Consider the following 14578-nt stretch of genomic DNA (forward strand, 5'->3'; position numbering starts at 1 on the left):
CATTTATGATGCTAAGAAGTTGTTGATTTGTTGCTGGGGTTTTTCAGTGTGTGTGTCATGTTTGCATAACAGGGGACATAAAATACACCTGTGGTGCCAATGCCTTGCTTAACACATGAAAGGAGTTGCACGGCTTTTCTATTCTTTTTAACCTAACTATATAGTGTATTTGTGTGTCTAAATCAAAAGCAACATACATGTTTTGGGTCTACTCTTTTGAAAATGTTTATTTAGGCCCTGAGATATATGGGATTTTGCTTTGTAGATATGTATACGCACACTTTCCTATGGAAACGGTGCTAAAGAAACTTTATATGTGTTCCTGTGCACCTTAATAAATTTTCAATCTTTGAGTTAATTTCAACCACATTGTCATGGATTTCAAAGGTATCAGCTGTCTACAAATTTCAGGGAAAATAACCATCAGTACAGAATAGAGATGGAGAAGGGCTGTATTTACTTTGAAGAAAGGACTGGCATAAACTCACTTCTTGGACCGTTGCAGGATCAAGAGAGTTTTAAGAGAGAAACCGTTAGGAAAATCAGCTATTTCATGGAACAAGGTAGTCAGTACAGTTCTTTAATTTTATAAATACAGGCTCAAAATCCTTGCTATGTGACATATACTGGTGGTCGTCTGAAGAGAGCTGACTACTTAACATCGTGGTTCCATTTTGTATAGGCATTTAAAACACATTAATTAATTTCGCTATACTAGTTAAACATGCTTAACTAGAAATGTTAACCAATTAGTAGTGTTGTCACATGGATGTTGTAGTGATGATCTTTGAAATTATCTCTCTCATGTAATTTGGTCTCCCATAGGAAAAAATCTGAAATTTTCTGCTGTTCAAAATATTTTCCTGGACTCCCTGGGCTATATTTGTGTTTTCTGAATTCCACCACAGTTTTTCTGCTTAATCAATGAAGAGATATAGGAGCTTCCAGATAGGGAATGAGGAGTTGTCCAGAGCCAATAAATAGGAAACTTTATATACATCAGCTGAAATGAAATTTCAGTTGTCAGGATCTTTCCTCTAATCTGTCCTCAGTTCTTCATTGTCTATTTATTTCATTGTCTTTCCATTTCTTTTCAAGTGGAAGGCTGGCCATATACAAAGCCTCCTACTTGTATGACTTTATCCCATACTACATGGACATGCAAGGAATGGTGTTTCAGTCTGTGCTGATAACCATGGAAACAAACATCGTCTAAACAGCACACCTTATTACTACAAATGATCCAACTTTGCATTTATACATTTATTAAAAGATTCAGAAACAATAGCTTAGTTATGCTTGACAGCTTGTTTATGACCATCTACTCCCTGGTTGTGTTAATACTTAGAGACCTATCACATTAGAGAAGACAGGAGAATACAAAATAGCATAGCAGACATGTCCCCATTTATTAGCTGTTTTGCAGTGAAGCCTTTTCCTGCAAGCCATGAAAGAAAAGAATCAGTCCTGTATCAGATTCCTTTTATGTTTTTAAAACATGTTGTTGCAATGGATTAAATATTGCAAACTAAAAAATAAAAAACTTAAATTTTGCATGCAATTTCATCTTCCACCATTCACATTTTTTGTTTCAGGAGAAATTTATTTTAAGCTATCCATACAGTTTGGGGTTTTTTTTTGTGTGTGTATGTGTTTCATTCTGTGAAGTTCTGTAAAACTGTTTCCAAAGAAAATTTAAAAGAAGCATTACTTACATGATGATAATCAAAGCGAGTTAAAATTTGGAACAAAGTTAAGAGAAATTAGTCCCTGTAATTTGTGAGTCTTAGTCCGTTACTATCCTTTTTTATCACAGAATGGTGCAAAATAAAATTAAAATTGCCTTTCTAGGACTGTTGGTGAGTTCTTTTTCATGAAGGAATGTCTTCCTGGCAAAGAGACAGCTTTCCTGGCTGGATGCCAGTCCCCCTCCATGCCCTGGCAAAGGGAGCTTTTTGGAGGAAGTCCTGGCTGAAATATGCTCCAGCATGATGGTCCCCTTGCATCGTAACACAACTCAGGAGCTTTGAATTGTATTCCAAGTTGGGCTAGAGGTTATATGAAGTTAGACTCGTTCTTCTCCTCTGATCCTCAGGAGGATAATGGAAAACCATCTCCACTCCTTTCATCTATGGAGTATACTAATTTATCACATGGACCATTTAAATTGATGGGTACCTTGATGACTGTGATTTTGGCACAACTGATGTGTGTTAGCAAAGGGCTTCTTTTGGGAATCGCCAATGGCTTCTAAAATTTGCCACTAAAATTCGCAAGTAATTTTAAAGCTTTGTTCATATCCATTAGGTTAATCTGAAGACTAGTTATAAAAAGGATACTCTTAAAAATCTATAATTCTTTTTCTCTTGCCACTTTTTTGTTTTTGTTTGGTTTTGTTTTGTTTTTAATACAGTGCAACACATCAAATAAAAACAAAGGCAGAAACAAGGGTGTGAAATAATTAGAAATGAAAGTGCTGAGGAGGAAAGTAAGAGGTTTTGAGATAAGATTGAAAAGATGAAGAAAAGAGACTTCTACAGTCAGGAGCAGAATTTAAGAATAATACCTAAGGAAGCAGTGAGAAGTCTTCTGCAGTATAACTGGTTAAAATAATCCAGAAGCAAACATAACTTGGTTCAGCATAGGCATCTGTATTGGGAATATCTCATGACTAGCTTTGCAAAAGTAGAGTGAAAGAAAACTAAAATCGACCATATGTCCTCGTGTCTGTCAGACTGGCAAAAAAACTCCTCCTCACCAATACATACACGAATAATATTTGTAAATGTAATAAAAGAAGATAAACCAGAAGAATGTGAGGAGGGAGAGTGAGGAAGCAAACAAAGTAAACTTATTAAGAATGGAGTTATTTTATGAAAGACTGAGTGGAAGGTCTTACAAATGCATATGAAACCAGGAGGGTGTGGTAAATAAAAGAACTTCAACAGTTATGCCTAACGCGTGACCAGCTCTGGGAATGGTAAAACGTGTTGGAAGATCAATGTTATGTGGTAAATTCAGTATTGGGATGACAGATCAAAACACGCATATCAAGGTAACAGAAGAAGAGAATTACCCATCTCTCTTTCTCAAAGAGAAGGTGACTGGACAGAAAGAGAACCTCAGCTTGGTCTATTCAGATACAAATACATAAATAGTGGACTTTTAAATATTCGAATGATTAAGTGTTCCATACTTTTTTTCAGTTTTTTAAGTGGTAAATTGAGATGATGCACCTTCCAAAAGCCTTGCAGTATTTGAAATATTTTTTATGCACTGCAATATCATGCATATTCTATTGAAATCCTTGGCTGATGAGGAGAAAGTTCATTGTTAATACTTTATTTGAAAATTTGGAATCCAATTTGAACTTTATTCTTGCCTGTGCTACCCCAAGATCATTAAGTGGAACTGCATGTGTCTAACTGAAAGGAGTATTGGACAGTAATTATACACTTTTCATTTCAATACATAGAGAAAAATTTTACTTTATTCCTTTCTTCACGTTCTGCCATATTCAGGTTCCTGTCTGAGAATGACATCCAGCCTGTTGTTTTTACCAGGTCTTATGCTTTTTTATTATTATTATTTCAAAAGAAGCTTTTTCTTTGTGGTTTTCCCTCATGTAGGACTCTGAACTGGTACCTTGGAATCTATAGAACTGTACTAGCTGGTACCAGTGAGAGATCCGATCCTTTAAAGGTGTCTTTTTGTGACAATATATTTGCATAAAATTATGAATTACCAATACAAAACATGCATGTCTTCAAAATTTTTCAGTGAGGCAGAGAAACACCTCTTTATTCCCTGCAATTTCTGAGGTTTCAACAGGATGAAATGAGCCGTGTGAGTGCTTGGACTAGTACAATTGCTTATGCTACTGATCTCAAATCATATAGTCAAAGAGTGCCTTAAACAATCTATACAGATATGTTTCATTAACTACTATGTGACTAAGCTTATTTCTTGTAATTAAGTTTGTCTTTCCTTTGCCCTTAATTTTTTTTTAAATTCATTTAAAAAGCACTTTTTAAGACACAGCAAAGTATGGCTTTGTGATTGCTGCCATTTACCCCAGCACATTGTATTCCCGATCCTTCACTTTTGATGGCAATTACAGGGTTCAGAAGCTAATTTGTAGAAGATATTCTTCCAGCACCAGCTGCATCTGGCTTCTTGGCAGACTTCTCAAGCAGTTGTATTTGGTGGCTTTGGAGTTGCCTCTGGGTTTGCTGGGGTAATTCTGGGCTGTCTTACACTCCTTGATGTCGTTTTCTTTTTGATTACCCTTTTAATCTGGGTAATTTGTCCATTTTTTCCATTCATGAATAAGGTCTGGTGCAAGCCCTTTTCAAAAGCCTCATTTGTTTATGCCTGTCATAGACTGCTCTTCTACATAATGCTATGCCTCAATTTTAAAATCACCGATACCCATTAAATAGGGAGTAAGTAATGTATATTTTCCTTTGTTACAGAAGAGAAATACGAGGGCCATTTGCTGCTGGCCTGGAAACACAGATTGTTTTGCATGCATGTACATAAGTCTCTTCATTGTGAATAGGACCTAAAGTGATTAAACAAGCACTCTTAATATGTTAATTTATAATTTTAATTACAACAATCTTGTATATATAGTCATTAGTGAATACTAATATAAATATTTTTCTACCTTTTTATTCATAATGCATAAACCAATCATCCAGTTACTTCTCGGCAGTTGCCTGTTTCCGTTTCATAATACAATCTTTGTTCTTAGTTATGAATGCATTTTGTTCATTCCTGTCTTGAATAATCCCTCATTAAGCTAGTCACTTTCTGCTCCATGCTAAAAAGGAAAAATTATCATGCAAATGTGGCATGCCATATTAAAAAGCACATTACCAAACACTTTTGTTACTGTCCTTCAATTAGTTTCCCTTCTTTGAATTTAATTTCATTTGTTGTTAAACTACTGACTTGATGTATGGACTCATGAATTTGAGGCTGCTGCCAAGAATGTAGCAGGAAAAAAAAATCAAAGCCTCTTCAGAAAGCTACAGAGGCAAAGCTGAAATGAATTTGCTTCACCTTTGACAAGAACACTTGAGCAGCACTGGAATCCTCTGATGATTCAGCTTGGCTAATTATCCAATTATTTATTTCAAGAATAAAGACGCTGTTTTACAATTAGAAAAGTGTAAAGTAATCTGAGAAATTTCGTAATGACAGATGACTTAAGTAACTTCTGAGATAAATAGAATCTGCTCAAACTTGTCTTGCCAAGTGTTCAAGCTGTAGTTAAACTGCTCTTTGAGTTTCAGGAAATTAGTAGGGATGCAAAAGTTACTTGTTTCCTCTACCCTACCAACCACATATTATACTTCAGAAAATAGCTCAAAACAGCTCAGCTTGTTCTTTTTCCTCTCTGTCAAATTTGCAAGGTTTTTAAGCTGTGTTTAAGTTGCATTCCTCTTGATTAAAAGCTTTTGGTTCAGAGCAATACTTTTTAATTGCCTAATAATATAAGTCAGTTCTTAGGAAAGAACCGTGCATTTAGGAGTTCATTTGCAATATAACTGAAAAATTCATTGCATGGCAGTAAAACAATTTACTGTTAATTACAAGGAGAAGAATTTGCTGTACCATGCTCACAGATTGCCATGAATCATGCAGCACTCCTAGAGATTTATAACAGATGTGTAAGTGGGATGAATTAGCAGGGTTTAATAACAGAGACACAAATCATGCAGACTTCAAGGAGCTTTAATTGATATACTAGAATGTGACGGGCATGAATCACTCAGCCATTCAACAGCACTGTAACATATGGTCAGCTCAATATGCTGCATCTTAAATCGGTTGGTGAGTCGTTGGTTGTCCCATATGGTGGAAGCAATATATTTTTCATGATTTTTAAAAAATACACTGTATTACATCTATTTTAAAAGAAATATGATTGCAAAATATCCACGTTACTAAATTTTCTTTTGGTGTCCATTGTGCGTGGGAATCATTCTTTTTGGGAAACAGTCCAAAATGGACTCTATAAAGAATCTCCTAAAATTTCAAAATATTGTCAGAAGACATAAGTATTATTACTTGACTCGCTTACTGTTGAAATGACTGATACTATTGTGAAGTGTAGAAAAAGAGAACATACCAGAAATGCGATAGAAGACTTGGGGTCCCCTGAACTAGTAACTGGGAGCAAAAATGAAATGGATGACCCATAGTGAGGCATGTAATTTTGCCTGCAATTTTGCCTGCACTCCAAGATGAAAGGAAAATGTGTTTTCTGTAAGTTTTTGTCCTCAAATTTACCAATTTTTATGTTTTAATTTGTATGTATGCATTTTGAATTCAACTTAACAATAATTAAAAACTGTATACTTTGTATATATCCTTTATACTGTCTGCCTGAACTATTCAGAGTGTCTAATTGAAGGCTTTGGTGGAAGAGCACACAAATACCTACCTACAGTGTGCTGAGCAGGAGTTACTCAAACATATGTAGGCCTGTAAAATTTAGCCACAGTGTAAATATGTTATTCCTGGGACAAGAATCTGGCAGAGTATACAAAAGCTTTAGCAGTTGTATTAGTAAACCTGACAGACTTGAGAAAGGAGTATTGTATCCTTAGAACCATGGCTGCCAGAATTTAATGTCAACAATTAAAATTTATTTTGATCCTTACCTAGTGTTTATTACTGTTTGTATACACAACAGACCTTCCTAATACAGAGATGCACTATTAGATGGAATTACCATCTGTTCAGAGTGAAATGCTGGCATCTGTCTTCGAGCCTAAAACTAAAATGATATTATTTCAAACAAAACAAAATTAACTGCTCTTTACTTACCAACTTCATTTTTGTGTACATGTGTGTGCATAAACACGTGGGAAAGGCTTATTTGTAATAACCTGTGTAGCAACATCTATATTTAGATATATGACTTCAATGTAAGCTGTATGGACCATCTGTCTTTATTGGTCTTTTCTCTGCCCTCTGCTACACAATGGCATGCAGCAATCATGGGCTTTTAAATACTGTTTTAGCTTTATAATATATTAAATATGTATTATATAGCGAGACATTAAAACTACATAATTAAAATACACAAAAATGTGACTTTGAATCTGCTAAAATGCAGTGCGCTCATTATTTTGACAGATGTGTCTTAACAGAACGTGACTAAAAAAAAATTAAAAAGGTAAAATTATAGTCGATTCATCTTACGGAAAGTTGCTACAGGTACCACAGTGACACCTTTAGGAAAATATATACTGTATCTTTTAGTCTTGAATATTTTTAATTTCAGCATTTAGTACCCTGCTGGGCTAGTGCTACAGATTTATTTTAAGTCCTGTCTGTTTCTGTGTGCAGTTGGGTTTTCTGTTTGGGTATTTTTGCTAGTTGTTTTTTTCTTCTTTGTTTTTTTTTTTAATACTTATGTAACCCATTCTATACAGTTTTCTGCTGTCTTGATGCATAAGAATTCTCAAACATCTACAAGACTGTAGTTTAAATACTAATGTCAAAGCAAGGATGTTACTTTCTGAAAGGGTAGTCTTCTGTTCCATATATCAGAAAATAATAAATTGTGTCATGCCAGTGTTTAATGCGTGTACACAGTGCATTAACTGTAACTGTAGTACATTTATTTGTGCTAGAGGAGACTTGAAAATGATTAAAAAATCAATACTTCCCTGTCAGAGAAGCAAGTGTTACGATGCATTTAAGTAGTTAATTGCATAAGCCCCATAAAAGCTTCAGGTTTGGGTATCAGAGATGCCATAATTGTGGTCCAAGTAACTGCCGTTTATTAATACTAGAGTTTAAAGGCAGATATAGTTATTGTCATGAGTGCTAGTCAGCTGGTGCATTTTAAAAATAATGAATTTTAGCGGTTCTGTTTTGCCATCAGTAATCTGAACTGGAGGGCTCAACCTCTTCAGTTCTCATTTAAAATGCTGACGTATGCTAGTTCCCTCAAAGGTGAAGTTTTGATTGTTAAGCCATGTTTTCTATTTAAACTTGTGCATTAATACCACAATTCATTAGTGCTATGCCCTACTTATTCAGGAAAGCTTATGACCTCACGCTGCATTACTTCAATTTTGACATTGTAAATTTCTACCATCGTTTGAGATACTAATTAGATTGTGAAGTCATAAATGATACCTAAGCAGGAATTTACAGCACATAGTGCCATTGGCAGTTTCCCAGTTCCCCCACTCCTTGCATCCTCCAAGAAGAATATTTATCAAGTTATGGGGCGTGGGGGACAAAGAAAAAGAAAGAAGTAATATGCTACCAGCAAATAAGAAAAATGAAAAATATGTTAATCATCTTGGAAATGAGCGAATATTTAAAAGGATGTTATTAATTCATTTTAAATGGAGCAATCTCTCCTTTCTCTAAAGAACTCATGCTATGTACAATGCTGGGCTGTGAAGTAATATGTCAGATTTTGAAGGCCCATATTTTAATTCGGGTTTTATTGTTCTTGAAAGGCGTTTATTGCTCTTTACTGTGTCATTATGGGAACAAGTAATTTTTACAAGTTGTCATTGTGTTTCGCTTCCTGGGTACAAATGAAGTTTCTGTTGTTAAATCCTTTTCTTTATCAGGGAAAGAAGGGGAAGAAAAAAGGCAAGATAAGATGTATATAGATTCTGTACATAGTAGAATGTTCTTGTACTTCTCCAGAGATCTTTCAGTGGTGGTCCATTTCTTTCCCACCTGTATGGCCATTGAGCCATTATCCAAACAGGTCATGCTGCCCTCCAGTGGCTTACTGTACAGTATTTTACAAAAAAATGGAATATGTTTTGTTAATAACTCAGCTATAGAGTTACTAATGCTATCAGAATTTTCAAAAGACTATCAAAGTGTTGAATTTAATGGTAAGGAGGATCATCCTAATAACATAAGATAGTTTTATGTTAATACCTTCATGGAAACAATCTTGTATGGCATCTTATTGTGCACCAGTATTGGTGAAGAAAAGTTAGAGAGGATCATTTTCTTGAACTGAATAATTATTATCTGAATACATACTAATGTCTGGTGTGCATATAATGAGGAGAACAACATGATGAGCCTTCAGTATTTAGACAAATAACTGTTCTGCTTTTTTTTGTGAGGATAAGTCCAGTGACAAAAGACTCATGTTGTCATGTGCCATGCTGAGATGTAACAAGAGTTAATTAACTATTCAGATTCTTTTTTGGTTTTTCCCTCACATCCATTGTGAAGTTCATACAGATACATACTTACAGTGAGTATGGAATGAGAGGCTGATCAAGGAAGGAATACAAATATACTTTTTATGAAGATGCCGATTAATATTCTTAAAGATCAGGAAAAAAATATTTTGGATATAACAGTAGAAACATTTATCCAAAGCTTGAATAAACAAAGTGTATTTCTTGTGCAATTAAAACTAAGTTTTTATGAAGATTAAACATGTTTCTTGGTTTTTATTTTCTCCTCTAATTTAGCTTTTTTGGATATTTGTGTTTATTCTTAAGATGATCAGAAACTGAAGCAGGACATTTTGCAAAAATTATGTCATGTGCAATTATTAGTTTCCCAAGTATTATGGATAAAAATACCGAGACAATTTTTATTTATCCACAGCTCCAAGAAAACTTAATGCCCCTCGTGTTGAAGGAATAAACAGCACAACGGTAAAGATATATTGGAATGAACCTGAAGAGCTTAATGGGCCTTCTCCCATCTACCAAGTGGAAAGGATGGATTCATCTTTGGCTACATTTAGCACAGAAGTAATGAAAGGGATCCGTTTCCCCGGAAATGGGTATTACAGATTTGCTAGTTCCACTCTCCCCACCAATACTTACTTTACAGGTAAATGAGTTTACGTACAAAATGTACTAATTGTACTCTGCATTTGTTTTACCATTTATTATCATGTCCTATATAATTTTTATTTTAAAATATATAGGTTTTAATTTATTAATTTAATGTGACAGTTAGTGATATACGGACTATTTCGATTAGTGGGTAAAAAGCCTGTTGAAAAAACATTGGATGCGTGAGATTTGTATTTCTTTCTGTTTGGACAGAGAGATGTACATGACAGTGACTCTAGCTGCATATTTGACTCATTTCTGAGTTGTAAATGTAAGATAGATTTTATTTATTCTTCTGGGATAAAAACTTTTTAATTAGTTTGCTGTGAATGCTAAGGTGTGTTTTATTTGGTATCTTTCTGACGATTCCTGAGGTTGCATAAGCACTCAAAAAGGTCTGTCTTTCATATTCAGAACATTTGTGTTGTGATCTTGGTGTTTTGTTTTTTTTTTTGTCAAGGAAAGAAAACATCCTGTCAATCTGACAGAATTCCGCTGTTTCTGGGCCTTTGGGTATTTTTTTTTAATTTTTTTTTTATTAGTTACTTATTTTGGAACTGGGAGTTTTTCATATTAAAGCAGATTTATGTCCTGTTGTGATGACCCACAATGGGTTGTCACGTCTGTGTTCTGTAATTCTCATCATTTGCTGATGTCTTTTCTTCTGGGATAAAGCAAAGACATGGACTGTATGTTTTTTGAAAAAAATTAACTTGGTTGACTGTTTGAGATGTTGTAGATGTCTGTAAGTGAAGTAATGCGTAGGCATTCAGGAAGTGTGAGTGTTTAAAAGAAGAGACTGACAGCAGCAGGGGGAAATCCAAAATTAATCTAGGCAACCTTAAGAGCAAGCATTAGCTTGGTGCTAAGGCCACACCACGCAGTGACACAACTTAACCTGTACTTGTTTGTTAAGAGAAATAAGGACTGCAAAAAACATGCACCATTGTTGACACACGAAAGAACGCTGAAGATTTGAAGAGCACTTAGCTGACATGCCCTTGTCTTCAGGGTCACCAGAGGTAATTCTGGCAGAAATATTTGTGCACAGATATCTCGATACTTGCAAGTATGTGTGTGCAAGTTCAGGTTTTGTTTAAAATAGAAATCAACTTCTTGCCTCTCTATGATCACTCAGTGTATCTGACTTAAAAAAACAAAGTTGAAGATGACTTCGGGTTTTTTTTCCAGGCTAGGTGCTTACTTGTCAAATAATAATAACAAGTGATAATGTGTTAGTTAAATATTGACACCGTGTTGACTGGCAAAACCTGTCTCTGTGTGGGAATCTGTAGGAACAGCTGTTGGGCTCCTTTCCCCATCCAAATTGCTTGATGGTTTTCCTGACATCAGTTTGCATCCTTTATTGTATATTTAGCAAAAAAACCTCTAGTATGTTTCTTCTGTTGTGATGATCTAAACACCAAAGGAATTGTGAGCTGCAGTTTTTCTCAGTGGAACTCCAGTCAGCCCAATCACTGCAGTATAGTTAAATAGTTTAATCAGACAGGTAAAGAATGATGAGTATCATTGAATTTCATACTTCTCATCAGAGTGTGGGGGAAGACAGTGTTGTAATTGGGATTGTTAACGTACCTGTCTATTTGTAACCAAGCAAGCCCAACACCAATCTACCCAGGCATTGATTCAGTCTAGGGTTTGGTTGTACTCTGTAAGCTGAGACTGATGCCTTGAATAAAGTTTGTTGTGATGACTGGGGTGATCTGAGAGAGTTTGGACAGACAGGTGGGAAAAGATGTTAAAATAAAGCTCCCTCCATGCTGGCACCTGATGGCTGATGACTGTATGGATAAATATAATTTATCATAGCTTTGGATTGTGTTCTTTCTTTTCTACCAGCTATTAGTCAGAGTATTTGGAGACAACCTAGAACTAAAACACACTAGAAAATTTGTCCAGACATCTGCTAGTAATGACTGAGAATGAGGTTAAATCAGTCTGTGTTTGGTACATAAAAATCTGTAATTCTGGTTTGGCAACTCAATGAAGTTTTTGAGAAGTATTAATCTGGGGTTTTATTAGTAGATCATCTGTCCTTCTTACAAAAAATGATGGCAAGTCCAAGAGAGTTTAGAAAGACAGACACTTAAGGGAATGAAAAATATTTTGTAACTGCACTCTTCAGTTGTTTTGTTGTTGAGACCCTCTCTTATAACCAATGTCTGAAGACAAGCAGTTGGCAATTGTGCTTTATGGATGGAACAGCTTTAGTATGCATGCAGCTGTGTACATTTTTGACACAAAAGTGTGCCAGCTTGTATATGTCAGTCAGCAGACAGATACTTCTCGGTGTGTCTGGGATCTCCCACTGTTAATCCAGAAAAAGATTGATCAGTTTATTCATTGCTAATAAATGCAGTTGTCCTCACTACCTCCCTAGCTGGTCTTACACTCCAAGGTGCAAGTAATAGGGGCAGATGTATTATCTGGGAAATTTTCCAAATTCATCTTTAGAAAAAAAAGTTAGTCAATAAACACTGGCTACACTGAGCAGTGTCCTTCTGTCTGTAACAAAGCCTCCAGCTGCACAGGAAGATGTGCTCTGAGTACACATTAGATGAGAGAAAATCAGGTAAAAAAGAGGATTTTTTTCTGCTAGAACTGTCCTCATGCAACTTCTCAGCTCTTCAAACTGTGAAGAAGTTTTAGGCATATGTAATATCATTTCCCAAATGATGCAGACTTGATTTTTAATACTTATTCATATCCCTTGGTGTTCTTAGATACAACAGCATTCATTGTATCTATCAAAATACTCCAAGGCAAGGAAGTGTTAGTGTTCTTGTTTTAGCTAAGGAACTTATCCATCTCCCATCACTATGAAGATTGGGGTATTCAGGTGTTTATATTTATATCTTCCCCGTGACATAGCAAAATGCGTGATTCTGATTTAACACAGAGGGAGCTGAAGTTCAGATTCTACTTAATGCAGGACTTTATACTTAAAAGGCCCTCTAGAAATGGGTAGAGGATTTTACAAATTATTTATATTGTGTGGTTTGCTTTTATTGGTACAGCTTGTGTGATGTGGATGTCAATCTGGAGTCAGAATGCTCCAGCAACACTGTTGTGTTTATCTTTCTGGTTCTCTAGTTGTTGAGAGAGCTACTATCTATTTTATACAGGGTGTAGACAGCCAAGCTTGGAGTTCAAAGAACTGTAAACAGTTGAGTGTCTGAATATCCTTTAAAATTCAAATTATACTTGTATTATCTCTTTAATGACTGACTCTAATGGCTAGGTCCAAAAAAAGCCTAAAGATGAAGGTAATGAGCATGATGGCATGTAAACCTGGCTTTCACCACTAACAAATAGGTGAGAATATTTTGTTCTGCAGGAAAGCAGAACAAAATGTCTTTGTGTACTTTATAGGAGAGAAGTACCAAGGCTTTTAAGTCTATTCTATTCAAGGCAGTTGAATAGAATCCATGGGAAATAGCATGCTGAACTGCTGAAATGTGTGTGGGTGTCAATATCAATAACAAACCAGAGATATATTTATGAGAACTTTTTGCCCCTTGGGTTAGGACTTGAGGTGCCTGAATGGATGATATAAAAACTGATTTAAGGATTTTGATCTGTGTAAACAAGCCCTGCTTAGGATCAAGTTTGGTTCTAATTTGAGGTGCTACTGTCTGTTCCAGATTTGTAGTTTAGAAATATCTCCTGAGGATTAAGCATCTTTAATTTTTTGTTTTACAGAGAGTCAGGGATGACATTTTTCTTTGAAAACAGGACTCCCTGAGAAAGCACATAAGCACCCTACTGAGTATGGTGGTGGATACTGTGCCTTCAGATAGGAGTGTCACTGTTTAAACTTTGTAGAAAATCCTGTCAATAGTATTTTCGAGAGCAAGTATACTGGATAAAGCTTCTAAGCATGGATAAAGGGAAATTTAGTTTCGAAGTTTTATTAAGCAAATAGATGCCAAACTACTGATTGTTTTAGAAAGGAACCTGTGGGCCCAAAGAGCAACTGATTGAAAATTGAGGTAGGGCATATTATAGTTAGAAAGGATAGAAATTGCAATCAGTTGGACACATGGATGAATGAGAAAGCTCCTTGACTCCATGCTATGGAGATAGAGCTGGGCTCCATGGGGAGAAACTTGATGCATCTGGAGGGGACTGGATGAACTGCCCACTGCTCAAAGAGTGACTTGCCACAAAAGAAAGAAACTGCAGAGTAGCAAGATGGCTGTGTAGAAGGGGACATTCCTCCCAGCCTCTCAAAATAAGACTGCTTTTTAAATATAACATTGAACATAAGTTGACAATTCATTGTAGAGGATTTTGTAAACAATATGCATATTCTTTCTATGAAATGGAGCAAAACAAATTCTCCAAGCATGCTTTATTCATTGTTTCAAATGCAGTTTGAGCTTGATGTCAGGAGTTCTAGTTAAACATTCATGTGAGAAGGGTGGCCTTTACTTATTTAGTGATAAAATAATTAATTTTGTCAGGTGGATAAAAAAATTCGTTGTGATATTTTAAAAATAATTGAATTAGCTATTAATATTTTAATGTCATTCCTCTTGGATGCCCCTTTTTTCTAAAAAGAAAATTATTCATGTAATATTGATCCAAATGCAGTCCACTCTGAAGAAACTTTTTGTTCTCAGCCTTGCTTTGAATCCAAGTTTTCTGAAATAGGACACTGCACTTAAAAAGAAGTAGGTCTTGCCTGGACTACG

The 14578-nt window shown here is 35.4% G+C and overlaps 1 protein-coding gene across 9 annotated transcripts in view; it reads left to right on the plus strand.

Moving 5' to 3' along the window:
- Window positions 1–14578, plus strand: part of USH2A (usherin) — a 385399-nt gene that overhangs the window by 90671 nt on the left and 280150 nt on the right. For all 9 annotated transcript variants that reach the window (XR_010428978.1, XM_064648236.1, XM_064648230.1 and 6 more), the window contains one exon: window positions 9625–9855. Coding sequence is in view for 8 of the 9 variants with exons in the window: in XM_064648236.1 (XP_064504306.1) it covers window positions 9625–9855 (231 nt within the window). In the remaining variant the exon portion in view is untranslated. The remainder of the gene's footprint in view (window positions 1–9624; window positions 9856–14578) is intronic.

This window comes from Pseudopipra pipra, chromosome 3, assembly GCF_036250125.1.
Source record: "Pseudopipra pipra isolate bDixPip1 chromosome 3, bDixPip1.hap1, whole genome shotgun sequence".
Lineage (NCBI taxonomy): Eukaryota > Metazoa > Chordata > Aves > Passeriformes > Pipridae > Pseudopipra > Pseudopipra pipra.